Source organism: Carettochelys insculpta, chromosome 10 (genome assembly GCF_033958435.1).
Source record: "Carettochelys insculpta isolate YL-2023 chromosome 10, ASM3395843v1, whole genome shotgun sequence".
NCBI classification, from domain to species: Eukaryota; Metazoa; Chordata; order Testudines; family Carettochelyidae; genus Carettochelys; species Carettochelys insculpta.
The window spans coordinates 106,062-130,611 of NC_134146.1; the positions used below are offsets into that span (position 1 = coordinate 106,062).

General features: G+C 46.9%; 2 protein-coding genes across 12 annotated transcripts in view; both read left to right on the forward strand.

The window, feature by feature from the left end:
- Positions 1–24,550, forward strand: part of SCLY (selenocysteine lyase) — a 78,069-nt gene that overhangs the window by 42,884 nt on the left and 10,635 nt on the right. For 5 of the 11 annotated variants that reach the window (XM_075003977.1, XM_075003976.1, XM_075003975.1 and 2 more), the window contains exon 14: positions 22,132–22,194. In XM_075003977.1, the coding sequence (XP_074860078.1) occupies positions 22,132–22,194 (63 nt within the window). Of the gene's footprint in view, positions 1–1,480; positions 1,657–12,810; positions 12,975–13,251; positions 13,392–22,131; positions 22,195–24,550 lie in introns of those variants that run through there. The other 6 variants (XR_012646778.1, XR_012646780.1, XR_012646779.1 and 3 more) reach the window with 5 other exon arrangements.
- ESPNL (espin like) lies at positions 13,129–21,131 on the forward strand. The gene is given in 7 exon segments (XM_075004054.1): positions 13,129–13,397; positions 13,581–13,665; positions 18,709–18,917; positions 19,224–19,484; positions 19,516–19,715; positions 19,718–19,866; positions 19,913–21,131. Coding segments are annotated over 7 exon segments (1,263 nt in total). The 5' UTR covers positions 13,129–13,191; the 3' UTR covers positions 20,066–21,131.

Consider the following 24,550-nt stretch of genomic DNA (forward strand, 5'->3'; position numbering starts at 1 on the left):
GGAGGGGTGGCTGCTGCCTTCAGGTCCCCAGTCCTGGCTGTGCCTGGCTCCCTGCTCCCATGAGTGGCAGGTAGCCCAGAGCCAGGCACAGCAGCACTAGTCAGTGTCCTTCTAGCAATTGGCAGGGAACCAGGAACCATGCAGCAGCCTAGCTCCCTTCTGCTCGCAGAAGCCAGGAAATTGATCAGTGCTGCTGTTTCTGGCTCTGGGCTCCCCATTACTCAGGGAGCCAGGAAACTGATCAGTGCAGGAGCACTGGTCACTTTTCCAGTTCCCACAAGGAGAGGGGTGCTGGGCATCAGGCTGCTGTCTGGTTCCCAGCACTCACAATTTTGACTTGTTATTGCAAGAAATGTGTAAATGGAAGTTGTGTAAGATGGGGGGGGTCTACTACACACAGGCATTACTTGAAAACTTCCTAAGGTCATAGAAACCCTGGACCCTGGAAGGTATGCTGTCACCACCCAGGTAAAACAATAACGTCTTAACCCAGGAAGATTCATGTGGGAACATCTTCCAGTGGGGGGGTACCCCCAAGCTCTTAACCCTCCCTAGGGTTAAGGCCTAGAACAAAGAACTGTAATTAGTAGCTGGCCTTGTAGACCAAGGCGCATACATTCACAGACCCTTATCAGGACACAGGTATCAGATCAATTGCTCAAAAACAGTAAGGCTACGCCTACACTAGCCCCTTCCTTTTGGAAGGGGCATGGTAATGAGCGAAGATGCTAATGAGACACTTCCATGAATATGCAGCACCTCAATAGTGGCTGTCCGTGCCACCCATATAGACGGCAGTTTTGCAAAAGGACCCCCTGGACTTCAAAAGCCCCTTCCTGTTTGGTTTTAGGAAGAAGGGGCTTTTGAAGTCTGGGGGCTCCTTTTGAAAGTCCCACATCTACACAGGCAGCATGCAATTCGAAAGAGGGGCTTTTAAATCACCTGCAGCTGCTACGCTAACGAGTCCCCTGCATATTCATGACAGTGCCTCATTAGCATCTTCCCAACTTGCTCATTACCATGCCCCTTCCAAAAGGAAGGGGCTAGTGTAGACGCAGCCTAAATTCATTCACAAAACAAGAACAAATAAATCATGAGCTTGCATGCAGAGAAAATATTTCCTTGGGATCCAGCTTAACAGTTATAGTGGTAAACATCAAGTCAAAGCAACAACAACAACAGAGCAGCAAAACAAAGCAACAAGAAAACAGAGATAGCCAGTCCAACCAAATTCAAAATAACCATAACCTGATTGCGTCTAACTATGCGTTTCTCTTTTACTTACATCTCTGTGGCTGATTTTGAGACAGCCAGGATATTTATGGGATTCATTTCAGTTGCCTGGGAGACATCCTTCTCTCTCCATCCTGTCTCTGCTTCCCAAACAGACAAAAGACCCCTTAAACTGCAATTGTTTTCACAAAGTCTGGGTTGACCACTGGTGTCACACAAAACACATTTGTGCTGATTTTGCTTGTAGGTTTTAGGACATTTATCTCCATTTACCCCATCTTGGACTACTTGGAAGCAGAGGACCTGCAGCAGCAATAATAGTAAACAACAACAGTTTACTATTAAACAATTAAACAGTACTTACATCTTGTCTAATGCTGTGGACCTCCATCAAGAGTGGATTATTTGGGCCAGCAGCTAAAGGTATGTACTCTGTAAATTCAGGGTGGGGGGCCAAGAGCTTCCTGACCAGCAGCATCCAGCATCAAGCCATAGGGCACAGCAGTCCTCCAGCATCCCTAGTTCCCCTAAGGAACTAAGCTGAGAATCAGGGACTAGAATCAAAGCAAAGAGCCTACGGCCTAGTATGCTCCCTGCTGGGATGCCTGAGTCCCTAACCTTGTCATAAGAGTTCTAGTTCCTATGTCTAATGCACTGTTCGCCCCCTGGTATATTGTCTCTATTTCCAGGCTGGAATATGAATGGAAGACTGAGGTTGGGAAGAATGAAGCTGTCTTTAACCCATTATTTGCAGTCTTTCACTCCTGGAGCAGGCAGGGATGCAGCCAGAGGGGGCCAATCCAAGTCTCAGCATAAGTTAGAACAGATTCTGGACTATAGTAAGAACATAAGAATGGCCATAGTAGGTCAGACCAATGGTCCATCTAGCCCAGTGTCCTGTCTTCTGACAGTGGCTGGTGCCAGGTGCCCCAGAGGGAGTGAACAGAACAGGCAATCAAGTGATCCATTCCCTGTTGTCTAGTCTCAGTATCTGACAGTCAGAAGTTTCGGGACACATAGAGCATCGGACTGTGTCCCTGGCCAATAGTTGTTGATGGCCCTGTCTTCCATGAGCTTTTCTAGTTCTTTTTTGAACTGTTAGCTTTTTGACCTACACAATATCCTGTGGCAATGCATACCACAGGTTGACTGCATATTGTGTGAAGAAATCTGTCCTTATGTTTGTTTTAAACCTGCTGCCTATTAATGTCATAGGGTGACTCTGGGTCCTGTGTTATGTGAAGGGCTAAATAACACTTCCTTATCTACTTTCTCCACACCAGGCATGATTTTATAGACTTCTCTCATATCCATGCTCTTTTTCAGCTCTTCTCTATACTTCAAATGTCCCAGTCATTTTAATCAGTCCTTATATGAAAGTTGTTCCCCACTTTTAGTTATTTCTGTCGTCCTTCTACATACCTTTTCAATTCTAAATGTCTTTTTTTGGAGAGGGGGTTATTCCAGCAGCCGGGAAGCATCTGGGGTGAAGGGACAGCTTAGCCATGTTGCAGCTGACGTGGTTACTTCCCCTTGTGTGGGGGCTGAGAAGGAATGTGTAAGAGCACATTCCTCTGAGCCACCCAAAGATTTGCCCAAAAAGGGCACATCCTCAGAGGTCTGAAGCCATGCACTTTCCAGATGCATGAACAGCACAAGGCAGATGGGACTTGGATCTGGCCTATCATCTCAAACCAGCCTTGTTACATACTTTTCTTGCTGTAATGTGAATGTGCCAAACGCAGGGCCTGTTCTCTTTGATCAAAGACCACTCCTGCTAACATACTACAAGTTCTGTGCAAGGAGAATGGAGCAGCGTCTTCTGCTAGAACGATGCTGTAAAAGCACTAACCTGTGGCAAGGAAGGAGAAGTTGGTACCTGAATCTGTAATTGAATCTCAGCGTGCTGATAGTTGTGCTAAGTGCTTTGATTTCATGGATCATGATTGTAACCTAACCTTGCGATTTGAATTACATGTTTGTAACCTATCTCTGCTAGTCTATTACATCTATGTATAATGTATGGAGGTCTGGAGGAGAGGCCCAGCGTAGCAGTAACAAAAGGCAAATGCTACACTATTGCCTTGTCACTATTGCCCTGGGTCATGGGGGGAGATTTTCAAAGGCAAATATGGGAGTCAATGCTCACTGAAATTTGGTGAGCCTAATGCTCTTGGGTGCTTTTGAAAATGGATCCAAATTCTGACCGATGAAAACCTTTTAAGGGGCTGATCCTGCCAGTAGTCACAGAGGTGACTAATGGGCAAGCTCTCCTAGAACTATGGTTGGGTGTATGCAGCTGAAGTGTTCAGGTAAGGAAGACAGCCCCAGTTCAGTGAGCACTGTTAAGGGAAAGCCCCTCAAAAATCCTGCAGTGAGGCAAGATAAATCCAGATTTGTCTCAAACAGCCTGATTTTGCTCCCACTGACCTTGTTCTATATGTTCTGTTGTATTAGCAAAATGCTCACTAGTGGCAGCATGAGCAAAGCCAGACCCTGGAGTTACTCAAATAGGCAAATGTCATGGCCAAGTTCAAATTTCACACACAGACAATATCACTGTGATTTTCTAAGTGTGCATTATATGGTTACTGCTGTTCTCCAAGTTCTTGAGTTAATCTATAATAACTCAAAAATTAGGGAACTCAGGGATTGTATCATTCCCTGAGCATCAGGGAAGCATCAAATCACCAGAAATCTTTCTGAAAGTAATAATGGAGCTCAACAAGCAACTATGTGCTCAATGTGTAAATCACTGGATGAGGTTCTCTGGCCTGGGTTAAGCAGGAGTTCAAACTACATGTTTGTAGTGGTCTCATTTGATCCTAACACCTGTGGATCTGTCAGAAAGCAATATGATTTCCATCTCTGATGGGTACTTTTGGTGTAAAGCAAGAGAGGCAGAACCTCAGTGGTGAAGCCAAGAAAGAAAGAAGGGTCGTAGGGAGAACATTGTTAACCTTATTCTAACAAAGTTCCTTGTTCAGTATTGGAGGACAGCAACTCCATTTCTTTTCCATTGTCACCTGCCAGCATGGACCTGGGCTTTCTGCACTGCATGTTCAGGGGACAGCTCATGCTTTCCTTAGGACAAAACAAGCCCAAGGTGCTCTACAGGGGAATCAGAGCAATTGTAGGTGAATCTCTCCCCCTGTCCTGCATCTGGGATTGAAGGCTTGGGGACTGAAGCAACATCATGCAAAGCTCTTCACTGCATCTCAAAGAGCAACAGCCAATGTTCCTCCTCTGTACCAGCTGCCAGAAACAGGAAAACTACTGGGGGCTCCCCTCCCTAGCCAGCTGGACATGCCTCTCTGAGGATCTGGCAGGAGAGGAGGGTAGTTGTATTGCAGATGAAGGGAAGTTTCTTTTCAGCTTCCATCCACACTGCCAATCATAGAATGCTAGGACCGGAAGGGACCTTGAGAGGTTATCAAGTCCAGCCCCCTGCCTTCAGGGCAGGACCGAGTACTGTCTAGATCATTGCTGATAGACATTTATCTAACCTGTTCTTAAATGTCTCCAGAGATGGAGATTCCACAGCCTCCCTAGGCAATTTATTCCAGTGTTTGACCACCCTGACAGTTAGGAACTTTTTTCTAATGTCCAACCTAAACCTTCATAAGAACATAAGAACGGCCGTACTGGGTCAGACCAAAGGTCCATCCAGCCCAGTAGCCTGTCTGCCGACAGTGGCCAGTGCCAGGTGCCCCAGAGGAGGTGAACCGAAGACAATGATCAAGCAATTTGTCTCCTGCCATCTGTCTCCAGCCTTTGACTAAAGACTAGGGGCACCATACTTTACCCTTGGCTAATTCCTTGCTGCAGTTTAAGCCATTGCTTCTTGTTCTATCCTCAGAGGCCAAGAACAAGTTTTCTCCCTCCTCCTTATGACATCCTTTTAGATACCTGAAAACCACTATCATGTCCCCCTTGATCTTTTTTCCAAACTCAACAAGCCCAGTTCTTTCAGCCTTTCTTTGTAGGTCATGTTCTCTCGACCTTTGATCGTTCCTATGGCTCTTTTCTGGACCCTTTCCAATTTCTCCATATCTTTCCTGAAATATGGCGCCCAGAACTGGACACAATACTCCAACTGAGGCCTAACCCAGCACAGAGTAGAGTGGAAGAATGACTTTTCGTGTCTTGTTCGCAACACACCCGTTAATGCATCCCAGAACCACGTTTGCTTTTTTTGCAACAGCGTTGACTCATATTTAACTTGTGGTCCACTATAACCCCTAGATCCCTTTCTGCCATACTCCTTTCTAGGCAGTTGCTTCCCATTCTGTATGGGTAAAATTGATTGTTCCTTCCTAAGTGGAGCACTTTGCATTTGTCTTTATTAAACTTCATCCTGTTTACTTCAGACCCTTTCTCCAATTTGTCCAGATCATTTTGAATTTTGACCCTATCTTCCAAAGCAGTTGCAACCTCCCCAGCTTGGTATCATCTGCAAACTTAATAAGCGTACTTTCTATGCCAATATCTAAATCCTTGATGAAAGGAGTTAGAGAGGGAGTTATCCAGGTAAAGGAGAAGCAAATACAGGACTCTTAAGTAAGAGGCTGTCTGGGTGTGTGTTGTGTTTGAGGCTTTCTGGCTGTGGCTGTGGTGTTTTTCTGCTCTGTGGTGTGTGGGTTTTTTTTTCCTCCCCCTTCCCTCCCCCCAAGAGGGTGGACTGGGACTGGCAGTTGGAGACTGTTGGCTTCTAAATAAGCTTGCTATTTAGAAGCCTCTGCTGATTGGCTGAGCCTCAGTAAGGGAAGGGACTTTGAGGCAGTTCAGGGCTTTATAAAACAGTGTCCAAGTGAACAGGTGAGCTTGCGAACAGGGGACTGTAAACAGGGAGTTTAGAGAAGGCGTTTGGAAGGGAGTGGAAGGGGCCAGGGACCTTTGCCTTTCTTTTAATCCCTGTTCTAGGATGGCAGGCATGGATAGTGACAGGTCTGCTGCTTTTACCTGCTCGGGATGTGCCATGTTTGTCTTCCTCCCCAAGGAAAGAAGGGATTTCGTCTGCACTAAGTGCAAGCTGGTCTCCATTTTAGAAGAAAAAATTCAAGGACTGGAGGGCTCAAGTGTTGACCCTACACTCAGTCAGGTAGGATGAAGACTTCCTTGACAGAAGGGAGTATTTAATCGTGCAAGCACGGCAGGCAGAAGAACCGGTGAGGGTGGTAAGGGTTGAAGCGTAGAACTGGCAGCATGTAACTTCTAGAAGAAAAAGAAGGCCAGTACACTAGTCCCCCATTGATACAGAGATAAGTAATCACTTTCAGGCTCTCTCCACTGGTTCTGCGGTGGTGAATGCTTTGGAAGGAGCCTCACAGGCAAAAAATCGCAAGGGAACTGCTTCTACTGCAGGACATGGGATGTGTAGTCCTAGGGGTGGGAGTTCAATGACCACTACCTCCATAAGAAAAAGACGGGTGGTGGTGGTAGGGGACTCCCTCCCAAGAGGGACTGAACCATCCATCTGCCGACCGGACCTGCAATCTCGTGAGGTGTGCTGTTTACTGTGAGCTCGAATTCAGGGATGTGACTGAGAACCTTACAAAACTGCTCAAGCCTTCGGAATACTACCCCTTCCTACTTCTGCATGTGGGAACTAAGGATACAGCCAAGAATGACCTTGAGCGGGTTACTGCAGATTATGTGATGCTGGGAAGAAGGGTCAAAGAATTTGGAGCAAAAGTGGTGTTTTCATCCACCCTTCCTGTCAAAGGAAAGGGCTAGGTAGGGACTGTCGAATTGAGGAAGTACATGCATGGTTATGCAAGTGGTGTCGGAGAGAGGGCTTTGGATTCTATGATCATGGGACGCTGTTCTGGGCACAAGGATTATTGGGAAGAGATGGGGTCCACCTAACCAAGAGAGGAAGGAGCATTTTCGCAAGTAGGCTTGCAAACTTAGTGAGGAGAGCTTTAAACTAGGTTTGCTGGGGGACGGTGACCAAAACCCTGTGGGTAGAAAGGAACTTGGAGGCTAGGAAGAAATGCAAGGAGGAATGTACAACAAAAGTGGACCCCTGGTTCAAGTAGTGAGGGCGGAGAGATCAACTGGTTATCTAAGGTGTTTGTATACCAATGCCAGAAGTCTGGGTAACAAGCAGGAGGAATTGGAAGCCCTGGCCCAGTCCAAGAACTATGACTTGATTGGGATAACAGAGACTTGGTGGGATGACTCACGTGACTGGAGCGCTGTCATGAAAGGGTATAAACTGTTCAGGAAGAACTGGCAAGGGAGAAAAGGAGGAGGAGTTGCACTGTATGTAAGAGAGCACTATGATCGCTTGGAACTCCCGTACATAGAGGGAGAAAAGCCTGTTGAGAATCTCTGGGTCAAGCTTAGTGGTGTAGGCAGTACTGGAGATTTGGCAGCCTGTAGCAGACACCAACCACCACATCAGGATGATGAGGTAGATGAGGCTTTTTTGGACAACTGAGAGAAGTTTCTGGATCGCGGGCTCTCGTTATTGTGGGGGAATTCAATTACCCTGACATCTGTTGGGAGACCAGTACAGCGGTACACAAACAGTCTAGGAAATTTCTGGAGAATGTTGGGGATCACTTCTTGGTACACGTGCTGAAGGACCTGATCAGAGGTCGTGCGCGGCTCGACCTGCTGCTTACAAACAGGGAGGAACTAATAGGGAAGGTAGAGGTGGGTGACAACCTGGGAAGCAGTGATCATGAGATGGTAGACTTCAGGATCCTGACCAAAGGAAGGAAAGAGAGCAGCAAATTACACACCTTGGACTTCAGAAAAGCAGACTTTGACTCCTTCAGGAACCTGATGGGCAGACTCCCCTGGGATGCTACCATGAGGGGAAAAGGAGTCCAGGAAAACTGGCAGTATTTTAAGGAAGCCCTATTGAAGGCACAGAAAGAAACAGTCCCAATGCACAGCAAGAGAAGTAAATATGGTAGGAGACCAGACTGGCTTAACAGGGAAATCCTTGGAAAACTTAACAGCAACGAAGGGTCCTGTGGCACATTATAGACTAACAGAAAAGTTTTGAGCATGAGCTTTTGTGAGCACAGACTCACTTCTTCAGATGCTGGTCTTGGAAATCTGCAGGTCCAGGTATAAATCAGACAGAGCAAGGGTGGGGATAACAAGGTTAGCTCAGTCAGCAAGGGTGAGGCTTACTACCAGCAGTTGATCTGGAGGTGTGAACACCAAGGGAGGGGAAGCTGCTTCTGTATTTAGCCAGCTATCCTCAGTCTTTGTTTAAGCCAGAGCTGAGGGCGTCGAATTTGCAGATGAATTGTAGCTCAGAAATTTCTCTTTGGAGTCTGGTCCTGCAAAGAAATTTCAGGATTAAAATTTAATCTTAAATTTTAATTTAAGAGGAGGCTTAAACAAAGACTGCGAATGGCTGGCTAAATACAGAAGCAGCTTCCCCTCCCGTGGTGTTCACACCTCCAGATCAACTGCTGGTAGTAAGCCTCACCCTTGCTGACTGAGCTAACCTTGGTATCCCCACCCTTGCTCTGTCTTATTTATACCTGGCCCTGCAGATTTCCAAGACCAGCATCTGAAGAAGTGAGTATGTGCTCACAAAAGCTCATGCTCAAAACTTTTCTGTTAGTCTATAAGGTGCCACAGGACCCTTCGTTGCTGTTACAGATCCAGACTAACACGGCTACCCCTCCGATACTTGGAAAACTTAGGCACAAAAAAGGGAGCTTACAAAAAGTGGAAACTTGGACAGATGTCAAGGGAGGGATATAAAGGTATAGCTCGAGAATGTAGGGCAGTTATCAGGAGGCGAAAGCGCAACTGGAATTGTGACTCACAAGGAATGCAAAGGATAACAAGAAAAGTTTCTACAGGCATGTTAGCAAGAAGAAGGTGATCAGAGAGGGTGTGGGGCCCCTACTGGATGAGGGAGGTAACTCGATGACGGATGATGTAGGGAAAGCTGAAGTACTGAATGCTTTCTTTGCCTCTGTCTTCACGGACAAGGACAGCTCCTGGACTAATGCGATAAGTGATGCACTGTGGGATGAAGGTGCACAGCCTTTGGTGGGGAAAGAACAGGTTAGGAGCTATCTAAAAAAGCTAAATGTACATAAATCCATGGGCCCAGACCTAATTCATCCGAGGGTTCTGAGGGAGTTGGCATATGTCATTGACGAGCCCTTGGCTGTTATCTTTGGAAAGTTGTGGAGATCGGGTGAGATCCCGGATAATTGGAAAAAGGCAAATGTAGTGCCCATCTTTTAAAAAAAGGGAAGAAGTATGATTGAGGGAACTATAGGCTGGTCAGTCTTACATCAGTCCCTGGAAAAATCCATGGAGGGCCTTCTCAAGGAAGTCATTTTGAGGCACTTGGAGGAGGGGAAAGTGATCAGGAATAGTCAGCATGGATTCATGAAAGGCAAGTCATGCCTGACCAATCTGATTAGTTTCTACGATGAGATAACTGGCTCTGTGGATAGGGGAAAATCAATGGATGTGATTTATCTTGACTTTAGCAAAGCTTTTGATACCTTCTCCCACAATATTCTTGTCGTCAAGTTAAAGGAATGCGGATTGGATAAATGGATGGTAAGATGGATAGAAAGCTGGTTAGAAGGTTGGGCCCAGCAGGTAGTGATCAAAAGCTCAATGTCGGGATGGTGGTCGGTTTCTAGTGGAGTGCCCCAAGGTTTGGTTCTGGGTCCTGTTCTATTCAACATATTTATCAATGACCTGGATGAAGTGTTGGATTCCACCCTCAGCAAGTTTGCGGATAACACTAAGCTAGGGGGAGAGGTAGATACGCTGGAGGGTAGGGACAGGGTCCAGAGTGACTTAGACAAATTGGAAGACTGGGCTGCAAGAAGTCTGATGAGGTTCAATAAGGACAAGTGCAGAGTCCTGCACTTGTGCCGGAAGAATCCCCAGCATCGTTACAGGCTAGGGTCCGACTGGCTCGGTGGTAGTCCTGCAGAAAAGGACCTGGGAGTTGTAGTGGACGAGAAGCTGGACATGAGTCAACAGTGTGCTGTTGTAGCCAAGAAGGCTAATGGCATATTAGGTTGCATCAAGAGAAGCGTTGCCAGTAGATCCAAAGAAGTGATTGTTCCTCTTTATTAGGCTTTGGTGAGGCCGCATCTGGAGTACTGTGTCCAGTTCTGGGCACCCAGTTACAGGAAGAATGTGGATACACTGGAGAGGGTCCAGCGGAGGGCGACCAAAATAATTAGGGGGCTGGAACGTATGACTTACAAAGAAAGGTTGAGGGAATTGGGACTGTTTAGTCTGCAAAAGAGAAGACTGAGTGGGGACTTGATAACAGCCTTCAACTTACTGAAGGGAGGTTGCAAAGAGGCTGTTTACAAAGGTCGCAGATGGCAGAACACGGAACAATGGTCTCAAGTTGTAGTTGGGAAGATCCAGGTTGAACATTAGGAAAAACTTTTTCACTAGGAGGGTGGTGAAGTATTGGAATGGTCTACCCAGGAAAGTAGTGGAGTCTCCATCCCTAGAGGTGTTTAAGTCTCACCTTGACAAAGCTCTGGGTGGGCTGATCTGATGGGTTTGGTCCTGCTTAGAGCAGGGGGCTGGGCTCGATGGCATTTTTTAGGTCTCTTCCAGCTCTATTGTTCTATGATTCTATATTGAACAGACCTGGTCCCAATACAGACCCCTGCAGAACCTCACTTGTTATACCTTTCCAGCAGAATTGAGAATCATTAATAACTACTCTCTCTGAACACAGTTATCCAGCCAGTTTTGCACCCACTTTATAGTAGCCCCATCTAAGTTGTATTTGCCTAGTTTATTGATAAGAATATCGTGCAAGACTGTATCAAATGCCTTACTAAAGTCTAGGTATACCACATCCACCACTTCTCCCTTATCCACAAGGCTCGTTATACTACCAAAGAAAGCTATCAGATTGGTTTGACATGATTTGTTCTTTGCAAATCCATTCTGGCTGTTCCCTATCAGCTTACCACCTTCCAAGTGTTTGCAGATGATTTCCTTAATTACTTGTTCCATTGTCTTTCTGGCACAGAAGTTAAACTGACTGGTCTGTAGTTTCTGCGTTGTTCTTATTCCCCTTTTTATAGATGGGCACTATATCTGCCTTTTTCCAGTCTTCTGGAATCTCTCCTATCTCCCATGATTTTCCAAAGATGATAGCTAATGTCTCAGATACCTCCTCTTTCAGCTCCTTGAGTATTCTAGGATGCATTTCATCATGCGCTGGTGACGTGCAGACATATAACTTTCCTAAGTGATTTTTAACTTGTTCATTTTTTTATTTTATCTTCTAAAGCTACGCCTTTCCCACTAGCATTCACTATTTTAGGCATTCCTTCTTAAGACTTCTCAGTGAAGACCGAAACAAAGAAGTCATTAAGCATCTCTGCCATTTCCAAGTTTTCCGTTACTGTTTCTCCCTCCTCACTGACCAATGGTCTGCCCTATCCTTGATCTTCCTCTTGCTTTTAATATATTTATAAAAAGTCTTTTTGTTTCCCTTTATGCCCATAGCTACTATGAGCTCATTTTGTGCCTTTGCCTTTCTAATCTTGCCCCTGCATTCCTGTGGTGTTTGCCTATATTCATCCTTTGTAAATTTGTCCTAGTTTCCATTTTTTCATATGATTCCCTTTTTATTTTGAGATCATGCAAGATTTCCTGGTTAAGCCAAGGTGGTCTTTTGCCATATTTTCTATCTTTGCTACGCAGCAGAATAGCTTGCTTTTGGGCCCTTAATAATGTCCCTTTGAAAAACTGCCAATTCTCTTCCGTTGTTTTTCCCTCAGTCTTGCTTTCCATGAGACCCTACCTACCAGCTCTCTGAGTTTACCAAAATCCGCCTTCCTGAAATCCATTGTCTCTATTTTGTTGGTCTCCCTTCTCCCCTTCTTTAGAACTGTGAACTCTATGATTTCATGATCACTTTCACCCAAGTTGCCTTCCACTTTCAGATTCTCAATCAGTTCCTCCCTATTTGTTAAAATCAAATCTAGGACAGCTTCCTCCCTGGTAAGTTTTTTAACCTTCTGAAATAAAAAGTTTTCTCCAATGCAGTCCAAGAACTTATTGGACAGTCTGTGTGTTGCTGTGTTAGTTTCCCAACATATGTCTGGATAGTTGAAGTCCCCCATCACAACCAAATCCTGGACCCTGGATGATTTTATTAGTTCTTCATACAATGCACAGTAAACCTGTGGAACTCCTTGCCAGAGGTGGTTGTGAATCGTAGAATACTACGACTGGAAGGGACCTCAAGAGGCCATCAAGTCCAGCCCCCTGCCCTCATGGCAGGACCAAGTACTGTCTAAACCATCCCTGACAGACATCTATCTAACCTGTTTTTAAGTATCTCCAGCGATGGAGATTGCACAACCTCCCTTGGCAATTTATTCCACTGTTTGACCACCCTGACAGGCCAGGACTTTAACAGGGTTCAAAAAAAGAGCTAGATATACTCATGGAACATAGGTCCATCAATTGCTATAAGCCAAGATGGGTAGGAATGGTGTTGCTAGTCTCTGTTCGTCAGCCCCTGAGTATTCTTGACAGGGGATGGATCACTTGATGATAACCTGTTCTGTTCATTCCCTATAGGGCACCTGGGATTGGCCACTCTCGGAGACGAGGATACTGGACTAGATGGACCTTTGGCCTGATCAAGTATGACCATTCTTATGTTCTTGTAGAGGAGTGTTAATGCTATTGTACAAGGCATTGAAGGATACTCGTGGAATACTGTGTGTGGGCTTGTGAAGGAATTTTCCCTCAGCTCAGCCTGGCCGTGACCTTGAGGGGGTTTCACCTTCCTCTGCAGCATGTGGATGTGGGTCACTTTCCAGGACTATCTTTGGTATATCTTACTAAATCATTTCTGTGCCACCAATGGGGTCCTCTGGCACTGGTGCACCTTGGGCATCCCTGTTCTCTGCCAGTGCCATGTCATAATGTGATCTGAGGGGATCAGCACCTGAACCCATGGCTCTAGATTATATTACTGACCTCCTGCAGTCTCTCACTTCTGCGTCCCACATGCAGGGCAGTGGAGACAATTCAGTGGTGATGGGGGACTGGAGACACTCGCAGGCCCACACTGGTATCCTGGGCCCTTGTGGGGAGCTGCTGGCTGAGAATGACCTGTTTTACTTGGAGAAGCAGACTGAGAAACTGCAACTGAAAGAGAGGTATGAGGAGGGTTAGTTCAGTGGTTTGAGCATTGGCCTGCTAAATCCAGGGTTGTCAGTTGAATCCTTAAGGAGGCCATTTAGGGGGTCTGGGGCAAATTGATTTAAAAAAAAAAATCTGTCACAGATGGTGCTTGGCTCTGCCATGAGGGCTGGGGACTGGACCTCCCAAGGTCCCTCCAGCTCTATGAGACATGACAAGGGCAAGAGTGAGCTGGGGCACATAGCAGAGGTGGTGTAGACCATCCTTCCAGCACCCATTGTCAATGTAAGGAATGTGGCAGCAGGAGTCCAACCCTGCTGAACGAATTTGAGGAACATGTCCTTTTGAGATCACTTAAATGGAAATGCAAAGAGCTGTAGGGTGTGTGCATGTAAATAAATTTTTGGTTTTGCAGGAGCTGCTGGGTAGCAGGTGAAACAGCACTGTTTTGTCTGTTGTAAACAAACTGTTGTTGTAAAGTCACAAATTAAGCTATCACCCAGTTGTAAGAATTGTGGAGTATCACCAATGCTGAAAATTATTGTGGGGGTACAGGGTGATCATCGTCATTGTAAGATGTGGATCGCACAGGGCTCCCCTCAGCAGAGCTCTGAGAAGTAGCATGGGGAGGGGTTACTGGTGGAATCAACTGGTTGGGAGCCTCTGTCCACACTGAGCCTTGGCCATATAGCTTAATGCTGGTTTGACTAGTCCTGTCCTGCATACTGTTTGGAGACAGAGCTAGAGCCCAGACTAATGCTGGGATCTGTAGTTATTTTGTGAGAATCTTCTCTGGTTGGAACATACCAGAAGCTGAAAATACTTGTAACTAGTCCCAGAGCTGAAGCTAAAAAGAGCTGAGATCACTGGGTTTTGCCTCGTGCAAAACCCACAATACAGTGGGCAAGTGGGCAGCCAATGGAGCACAGTGGACAAGCTGCTGGCAGGGTGGCTGGCGGAGTACAGTGGACAAACAACAAGTGAGAACAGCAAGTGGCTGGCAGGTGATCCTGCCCCAGTGTGGCAAGAGTCTCCATGTGATGTACCTGTGAACTCTGGGTTGGTATGTACTGGACTGTTTTGTGAGTGGAGAGCTGAGGCAGGGGTACACTCTAAGTAAGGGTGTATAGATAAAGATGTGGCTCTGCAGACTCTGGGGAACAGTGTCTTGCTAAATGGGGGGTTTGCCTCTCCTTTGTTTAGTCATGTTGCATGTGCCACTGTGTACATTCATGTTAGGCTACTGTTCTTAAACAAGCTGTTTCTGTCTTAGACTGTGCTTGCGAGAGGGGAAGAGCTGCCTTTACAAGCACCTAGCAGGTGGAGTGAGAGAGTCCCAAGCCAGTTGGTTGCATTATTGACAGAAACCCATAGTAACTGAACATGGCTCTTATGGTACTCATCTGCAACTAATAGAAGGGTTACATAAATGGGGGCTCAACATGAAAGGAGCTGTCAAAGTGGAGCAAAATGGATCAAGCTAGAAGTCGAAGAAATAGAAGTGGGAGGGAACCTGGGCTGCAGCGACCATGAGATCATAGATTTCAAGATCCGGACGAAAGGAAGACGGATGAGCAGTAACATACAGACCCTTGATTTCAGAAGAGCAGACTTTGACTCCGTAAGAGACCAGATGAGCAGGATCCCTTGGGAAATGAAGATGAAGGGGAAAAGAGTTGAAGAGAACTGGAATTATTTTAAAGAAGTCTTACTGAAGGCACAGGAACAAACAATCCCACTGTGCAGTAAGAAATGCAAACATGGTAGGCAACCAGCTTGGCTTAACAGGGAAATCCTTAGTCAGCTTAAATTCAAAAAGGATGCATACAAGAAATGGAAACGTGGACAGTTAACTAAGGAGGAGTATAAACATACGGCTGGAGAATGTCGGGCAGTAATCAGGAAAGCGAAAGCACAATTGGAACTGCAGCTGGCAAGGGATGTGAAGAGTAACAAGAAGGGTTTCTACAGGCATGTGAGCAATAAACGGGTTATCAGAGAAGGTGTGGGGCCATTGCTGGATAAGGGAGGTAACCTAGTGACAGATGATGCAGGGAAAGCTGAAGTACTCAATGCTTTTTTTGCCTCAGTCTTCACGGACAAAGTCAACTTCCCCATGACAGCCGTAGATGATGCAGTATGGGAAGGTGGAGGACAGCCATCTGTGGGGAAGGAACAAGTTCTGAGCTATCTAGAAAAACTAGATGTGCACAAGTCCATGGGTCTGGATTTAATACACCACAGGGTACTGAGGCAATTGGCAGAGGTCATTGTTGAACCTTTGGCCATTATCCTTGAAGACTCTTGGAGAGCAGAGGAGATACCGGATGACTGGAAGAAGGCAAACGTAGTGCCCATCTTTAAAAAAGGAAAGAAGGACAATCCAGAGAACTATAGACCCGTCAACCTTACCTCAATCCCTGGGAAAATAATGGAGGGAATCCTCAAGGAATCCATTTTGAAGCACTTGGAAGAGGGGAAAGTGATCAAAAGTAGCCAACATGGATTCACCAGGGGCAAGTCCTGCCTGACCAATCTGATTAGCTTCTATGATGAGGTAACAAGCTCTGTGGACATGGGGAAGTCAGTGGATGTGATATACCTTGACTTCAGCAAAGCTTCTGATATGGTCTCCCACAATATTCTTGTCCATAAGTTAAGGAAATATGGATTGGATCCTTGGACTATAAGATGGATAGAAAGCTGGCTTGATGGTCGGGCCCAACGGTGAGTGGTCAATGGCTCAGTATCTGGATGGTGGTCTGTTTCAAGCGGAGTGCCGCAAGGCTTAGTTCTGGGGCCGGTGTTATTCAACATCTTTATTAATGACCTGGATGAGGGACTGGGTTGAACCCTCAGCAAGTTTGCGGATGACACAAAACTAGGGGGAGAGGTAGATACATTGGAGGGTAGAGAGAGAATCCAGAGGGACCTGGATAAATTGGAGGACCGGGCCAAAAGAAATCTGATGCGGTTCAATAAGGAGAAGTGTAGAGTCCTGCATCTGGGGCAGAAGAATCCCAAACATTGTTACAGGCTGGGGACTGACTGGCTCAGCAGCAGTACGATGGAAAGTGACCTAGGGGTTATGGTGGATGAAAAGCTGGATATGAGTAAACAGTGTGCCCTTGTAGCCAAGAAAGCTAACGGCATACTGGGGTGCATTAGGAGGAGCATTTCGAGCAGGTCTAGAGAAGTACTTATTCCTCTTTATTCGGCACTGATGAGGCCACATCTGGAATATTGTGTCCAGTTTTGGGCCCCCCAGTATAAGAAGGATGTGGATTTGCTGGAGCAGGTTCAGCGAAGGGCAACAAAAATGATTAAGGGTCTGGAACACAAGACCTATGAGGATAGGCTGAGGGATTTGGGGTTGTTTAGTTTACAGAAGAGAAGACTTAGAGGTGATTTAATAGCAGCCTTCAACTTCCTGAAGGGGAGCTCTAAAAAGGATGGTGAGAAACTGTTCTCAGTGGTGTCAGATGGTGAAACAAGGAGTAATGGTCAGAAGTTGAAGAGGGAAAGGTGTAGGTTAGATATTAGGAAAAACTACTTTACCAGGCGGGTGGTGAAGCATTGGAATGCGTTGCCTAGAGAGGTGGTGGATTCTCCATCCCTTGAGGTTTTTAAGTCCTGGCTGGACAAGGTCCTGGCTGGGATGACTTAATAGGGGTTGATCCTGCTTGAAGCAGGGGGCTGGACTAGATGACCTCCTGAGGTCCCTTCCAGCCCTGTGATTCTCTGAAGCTAGAATGGCTCAAATTGTGAGGGGAACTCAATACCAACACCCAATTGTACTCCACCTTTAGTTAAGAGAATGACTGGGAACTCTGCCAAGCTATTCTCAGCTATTAAAAGAGATCTGGGAAGAGGAAGAGAGAAAATGAGGTCTGGGATGCTCACATCCAAATCCAAACCGGCAGTACAGCCCTCTCTCAACCACCTAAGGCACTGATGGTGAACAGTGGAGAGGAACTGGCTCAGCAAATGCACAACTTGATGACACACGGGGCTGAGCTGTGAGGCACTGTATGTCCAGCTCAGATACCAGGCCTTGAAGAATAGCCAGCAGTAGTGGTCCAAAAGGCCAGGCTCAGATCCACTACCTCCACTGATCAGCAGGGGAAAGCATCATCCTCCTTCTGCTGCAAATGAAGCCAGGATGGGCAAACTGCTGCAAGGTGTCAGGATAAAGAAAATCCAACAGTGGTGTACCAAAAGCTGAGGATCACCTGGGAAAAGTTGGTAAATGACCACAGGGTTGGGAAAGGAGCCTTCTAAACCCTCAGGAATTGAAGGCTCCCCTGGAAGAGACAGACGCACTGCAATCCCACGAGGATTGATAGCGCCACAAGCAGAGGTCACCATGAAGAAAGAACGGATGGAATGTAGAGCCGTGCTTGATACAGGATCTCAAGTGACTATTATATTCCAGTCATTCTATCAACAAATGCTTGGGCACCTGCCTAGTCAACCACTGACTGGCCTTGGTCTGTGTGGACTCAGCGTGAATGAATACCCCTCTGCAGGATATATCATAGTGCACCTAGAGTTCCCTGAAGAGGTGGCAGTGGTAAGAGAGGTGGGTAGACACAGCCACCTTAATATGTCCTGACCTTAAGGGGATCCCCTCCCACACTGTTCAAAGGCAGAACTAAAGCCCAGACCAAATGCTGGGGTCTGTAGTTTTGTGAGAATCCACCCTGGTGGATACTGAGATTCTTGTGGCTAGGACTGTAGCCACAAAGAGTTGGAATTGCCAGGTTTTGCCTAGAGCAAAACCCAGAACACAGTGGCTAAGCGGCCAGTGGAGCACGGTGGACAAGCAGCCGACAGGGTGGCTGCACACAAGTGGCCAGCAGGGCAGCTGGCAGAGCACAGAAGACAAGTGACTGGTGGGAGCAGCAAGCAGCCAACAGGTGATCCAGCTCCTGTGCGGGAAGAATCTCCATGCACTGTACCTGTGAACTATGGACGGGACTGTATTGTGAGTGAAGAGCTGAGCCAGATGTACACTCCAAGTGAGGGTGTGTAGATAAAGATGTGGCTCAGCAGACTCTGGGAGACAGTGCTTTGCTTAATGAGGGGTTTGCCTCACCTTTGCTTAAGCATATTGCACGTGCCACTTATGTTAGGCTACTGTTATTAAACAAGTTGTTTCTATCTTAGACTCTGAGCTTGTGAGAGGGGAGGAAGTGCCTTTACAGGCACATAGCAAGTGGGGCGAGATTGTCCCAGGTTATTGCGTGGGGGTTCGAGCTGATTGGTTGACAGAGAAACCCCTAGGAACTGAACCTGGCAGTTCTGATGGTCACCTGTTGGTAACAGAAAGGTTACATCAACATGACCATCAAGAGCCATTTCCTGCAGCAGGGTGTCCAGGTGCTCTCAGACTGGAACAGCTGCACCTCTGCAGTGGTGAAAAGCTTGCCCATGCTGCTCACTAATGTAAGTGGCCTGAGAGAGCGAGAGGAGAAGACATCCCCTAACGTACCATCAGAACCTGCTGTGAGGAGGAACACCCTGCTGGAGGCAGAGTAGAGCAGGAGATCCTGGAGTGTGGCATCTGTGAGAAAGCTGAGGGGCAGCTTTGAGAAACAAGTTCTGCCAGAACAAAGAATGGCCTCAGCACTCTGAGGGGCAGAGGCCATGTTGTGGGAACAGTCAGGTGGTAGCCAGTCAGAAGAGGAGGTCGGTTATCAAAAGCAGCGATCACCAGTAAGAGCCAGAGAAAATCAGTCAGCATATGAAGATGTGGAGAATGCCAGTGACTCAGGAATAACCTGTAAAGAGGCTTGCTCAGATGTGAGTTGGTTTCTCGTTCCAGTGGCAGAGCCCATTAGCCTCAGAAAAGAATGAATAGTGATGCTTTTTCTGAGCCACTGGAAGAACCATACTTACACACCTTCCTTGAAACTCATGGCCAGGAAACCGCTTGAGTCCCATAGGGTCAGGAAGATGGATGATGTGAAAGCTGTTACAGAGATCAGATGGGAGAAGCTGCAGGTGGAAATCAGCAGACTGCGCTGTTTAATTCAGCAAAGGAACAACATCAGGAATCTCATAAACAAATGGAAGGACCTCATCTCTCAGGTGTCCTCATAGCAGATCCAGCCCCTGAACCACCATCTATTCCCCAGAACAGTTCCTGCTCTACATCAGTGGATTGTTCCCAGATTACAACAGCCTGACCCTTGACCTCTTTATGCTCGGCGACTTCCACATCCTGGAGCTGGACCTCCCTCAGGTAGAATGCAAGCTGAGGCACCTATTCTGCTTTGAAGTGTTCGATCGTTTGGGTACGCTTCACTGGGAGACTGTTCAAGCCTTCCCAAGCAGACTGATGAAATCAGTGCTGGCAAGCGAGCCTGGAAAGACAGCTTTGGGGATATGAAGATCAGGTCTTTCAGTAACATCAAGGACCTGGTCAGGGAGCTCAAACCAAGCAAAGCATCAGTGGAAAGCACACCAAAACCAGTGTCCAGAGTTAGGTTCCAGAGCGCTGTTCTCAAGCAGGGAGAACATGGTCTAGGAAATTTGTTCTGAATTTGGCAGCTTCAACAATGATGTGATCTGCAGGTACGTGGACCACAGCTTTGCCTCCTGGACAGAGAAAGAAGCTGAGATCTTCAACTTTGAGGAGTTGTCCATGTTGGAAGTGCCTTCACGGGCTTTGAGTGAATGAGAGCTTGGGGGCTGGATTGCTCCAGGAACAGCTAGTTCCTTCTCCTCCCTCTCTCTCAGGTACTGCAATGAATAAGCCGCGAAAAGTTCAGCAGCTTTCCATGCAGTAAGCTGCCTGGCCTCTGGGGAAAATTTCAGAACTGGCAGGAAGATTTTCAAAGGCACAAATGGGAATTAGGCATACTGCTCCCAGTGTGTTTCTGACAGTGTCCTCCAAGGCTCTTCCTTTCTGGCTTTGATGTTGAATGCCTCTTCTTCTCAAGTCAGCTGCCATCTCTTAAATAAGGTAGTTCTCCACCTGTCCCCTCACCCAGCCCACCCTCCTCAGCTGTATGAGCAGGTGATGATTAGCTGTTCAGCCTCTGGCAGGATAATCTCCCATGATTCTTTATCTTCATAGCATAACCTTAAACCTAGTGGAAGCAGAACCTTCTGATGGGCTGCTCTCTACTCAAATGCTCACAGACCCTGGCTTGGAAGCTACAGAGAATATTGGAGGGCAAATTCAAGTGCAGCCAGCAATGCCAGCCAAGGACATGACTGAAAATGGTATGGACTGTGCTGCCATAGGAAGGCCAGAAGCCTCATGCTAGCCAGCTAGAGACTGATGGTTCTGTATATATATCACACTTGGCCTGATATGGACTGCACAGGCAGGCACATGTGGCATGTCTGGGGCAAGGGAAAGTGCTGTGACAAGCTCAGGAGAGGAGCTGTGAGTTGTTAAACTTGAGCAGTGCTCTGGTCTGCAGTGGATCTGTGGTGAGCTGCAGGCAGGAGCAGGGTAAGAGTTAATAAACAGTTTTCTGATTCATTGTGATAATCTTGGTTTAGTTGGACTAATTGCCTTCGTAATGAGTTAGCAAAGGGTTGAGCAGTTCTGTACCACCTGGCATTTTTAGAGTCTGGGAGTTTTCCTAAAGCAGGGGTGGCCAACTTTTTTGCATTGGGGGGCCACATGGCAATCTTTTTAAATGTTCCAGGGGCCAAACACAAAATATGCCCAAACCTACTCTTCCACTCCCTAGGCTTAACCCATCTCAGCCCCAAGCCACCCCCCATCCACAGTCTTAGGAGGATTAACTCTCTCAGCCCCAACCCCCCCCCCCCCCATCCACAGTCTTAACCCTCTCAGAACCATACCTGCCCTCCATCTCCAGGATTAATTTGCCTCGGATGATGAGCTCCATGCTGCCACTGCTCTTCTGCGGCTGCTGCCACCCCCTTCCCTCCCAACAAATTCAGTGCAGGGGCAGACTCTGCCACTCCACACAGCTCACCAGCTCACTTTTTCCACCTGCAGTGCAGGCTGCTCCCTGCCCTGCTGCACTGAAATAATGGAACTAAATTCAGTTGGTTTAGTGTCCGGATCCCTCCCACCGCCCTGCCGGCTGTTAAACCAATTACATTTAGTTCCATTATTTGAGCTGTGGTAAGGTGGAGAGACACGTGTCTCCTTAAAGAGTCACATGCAGCTCCAGAGCAGTGGGTTGCTGACCCCTGCCTCAGCCTGGCTACACCCCACACTCATTTTGGCCAGCATGGGTAAGAGGGTGCCACTACCATGGGAAAAGGCTTTGTGGGCCATAGGCAGAGTTTCTGCACATCAGACTGCTCTGGGTATTCTATGGAACCACGCCTGATCCTCTCTCATCGGTCTTACATTGTTGTACTGTCAATCCAGCGACACCAGTTCCTGATTCACCACACTATGTGTGACCCTAGAATCAGGTTCTCTGTGGCTGGGAGGAAGTTGCAGATCTTGATTCCAGTGATAGTGCTGTCTTGATCTATTTGTGGACATTCCTGAGGGAGGGGTATGGAGCCACTTAAAGGCCTCCAATCTAAGGATTGAGATAAATAGCGTGTCACACTATATATAGGCAAGAGTAATGTGAACTGTGGAGAGGAGAGAATATATTCTCTGGAGCAGAAATTATTGACGGTTTAGAACTAGGGAAAAAGTGTATTGAAAAAGATCTTTCCTGTGCTCCCCTGCACATAGACTCAAACCAACTATTTTGAACTGAATAATGGTTTTTCTTCTCTGTATATTCCCACTCTTAGGATGTTAGCACCAGTACAGTTGCCTTCATCCCATATGTGGAACTAAGCACAGTCCTGTTAGAGGTAAGTAACCTCCAATTAACAGAGCTGACCCACAGATCCAGGCCCCCTGCCCACAATCAGCATTTCAGTGAAGAGTAGCAAATATGATTTGGGGGCTGGAGGCACTTTTACAAGTTTAGATTAAAATAGTTCAGGGTGGATACGCAAAGGCCCTCAGCATAGGCTCTCATTGAAGTCAGTGGTAAAACTGCTGGTGACTTTAACAGGTGCAAAGTTAGAACAATACCGAGGCTTTTAGAACTCTGACCCTAAATGTATAGCTTAGTTAAACATGGCTAAAGAGAATTGTGGTGGTGAACTTCAAATGCTTGAAGAAGGTGAACAGTTGAGGAGTGGGGCAGATTACTTAATGTGAAAAGAGAGTAACCTGGAATGATGGTATGAAACACAGCAAAGGGAAATTCAGATAGATTATGATGAAAAAATTCCCATGGGTGAAATGTATCTAGCTGCAGAAGTGCTGAAACCCCCATCACTAGGAGGTCTTAGCAAACAGACTGAACAAAGCTGGAGAAAATGTCCTGTTGGGTGGTAGTCACCACAGACATGAAGGTGCAGTGGCAGATCACTCAGGTCTTTGCCAGCTCTGTGTCCTCTGGGCTGCCTGCCCTACAATCAACATTTTAATTTAGGAAATGTACAAAGGACTTGTTTACTCTCACATGAACGTAGTGCAGAATCTTCTAGCACACATGTCTGATGGGGTAAATCAATCCCTAAGCAGACTGGAGTTGGTATGATCCTGGATTAGCAGTAGATGGGAGACCATGAAACCTATTTGGGTACAGCTGAAATAAAGCTGGGTTATTCAGGCTGACCTCAAAGAGAGCAAGCACAGGGAAGGGCCTGAAAGGGAAATACTTTCAATTACACAGAACATAAAAAACAAAGTAACAGCAAACTAATGAGCTGTAAAGAAGTAGACTCCAGGCTGTGGGGCAGCAATGCTGTTGCTATAAGTACCCTTGTTAAAAAGAGGGATCTGTGTCCTCCAGCTTCTGTACCCCTCATTGCAAGCTTGGAGTTGCAGGGAGCTCATTCATCAGTCTATTACTGGACTGGTGAGCACAGAGTCATTTGCAACACCAATTAAATCAAGAGTGTAAGAAAAGATCTTTTTGCTGTGTCATAGAGCACTCTGTCTGGGGCAGAATCAAGTGTTAGGAGACTCAGAACATTTAAGGCTACGAGACTGTATAAATCAACAAGTTCAGCCCCCTCAACCCCAAACAGGGCTGTGTGCAGGGACACAGCATCTTTCTGAAATAGGCTTGTGCACTGGGTAGCTCCATGGGAACACATGGGAGGATGAACTCCCAGGCCAGAGGAATTGCAGGGATTTCCAGTGAGGCTTCCTCTGGGGTCCTGCTCTACCTTCTCTTCTGTTCTGTTCTGTGTTTGAAAGGCTGTGGGGAGAGGTAAGAAGATAGGGGCAGGGCTTAGGTATTTTCAGAGTGCTATGTTCATTGCCCTATCTGTCCATTTTGTCCAACCCAGCTGAAGGAATTGAGGGATTGGTCCAAGGATAAAAGTACACAGGTGATAGTTCAATCCAGAAGAGTACACCTTGATGATAGCAGGCTCTAGGATCTGCGAGAACACATGGTTAGGGTTCTGTTGGTCTTAATGTAGATGAGTATCTGCTGTTTGCCAGCTGAGTGTGATGTGTGATGGTCTTGTTAAACTTCCAGCTGCTGTTAGGGGATTATATGGCAAAAGTGAGTAGGATAGTTTTTCTCGGTTGTGACCAAGACTCCTTCCTCCAAGTGCATTTTACTAGTCTTGCTTATGCTCATCAGGATTATGCCACTGCAGCATGCTCTCTGCATGGGCATGTGCCTTAAGCCAGTGGTTCTCAGCCAAGGCTCCATGACTCCCTGGGATGCTGTGAGCAAGTTTCATGGGGTCCACCAAGCAAGGCCAGCATTAGACTTGCTGGGGTCCAGAGGAGAAAGCTAAAGCCCCGCAGCATAAAACTGAAGCTCAGAACCCTGATGCCTGACACCCAGGACTGAAGCAGAAACCTGAGCAACTTAGCTTCACAGGGCTCTCTGGCTACGTCTACATGTGCACGCTACATCGAAATAGTCTATTTCGATGAATAGCGTCTACACGTCCTCCAGGGCTGGCAACGTCGACGTTGGGCAGCACCACATCGAAATAGGCGCTGCAAGGGAACTTCTACACGCCAAAGTAGCACACATCGAAATAAGGGTGCCAGGAACAGCTGCAGACAGGGTCACAGGGCGGACTCAACACCAAGCCGCTCCCTTAAAGGGCCCCTCCCAGACACACTTGCACTAAACAGCACAAGATACACAGAGCCGACAACTAGTTGCAGACCCTGTGCATGCAG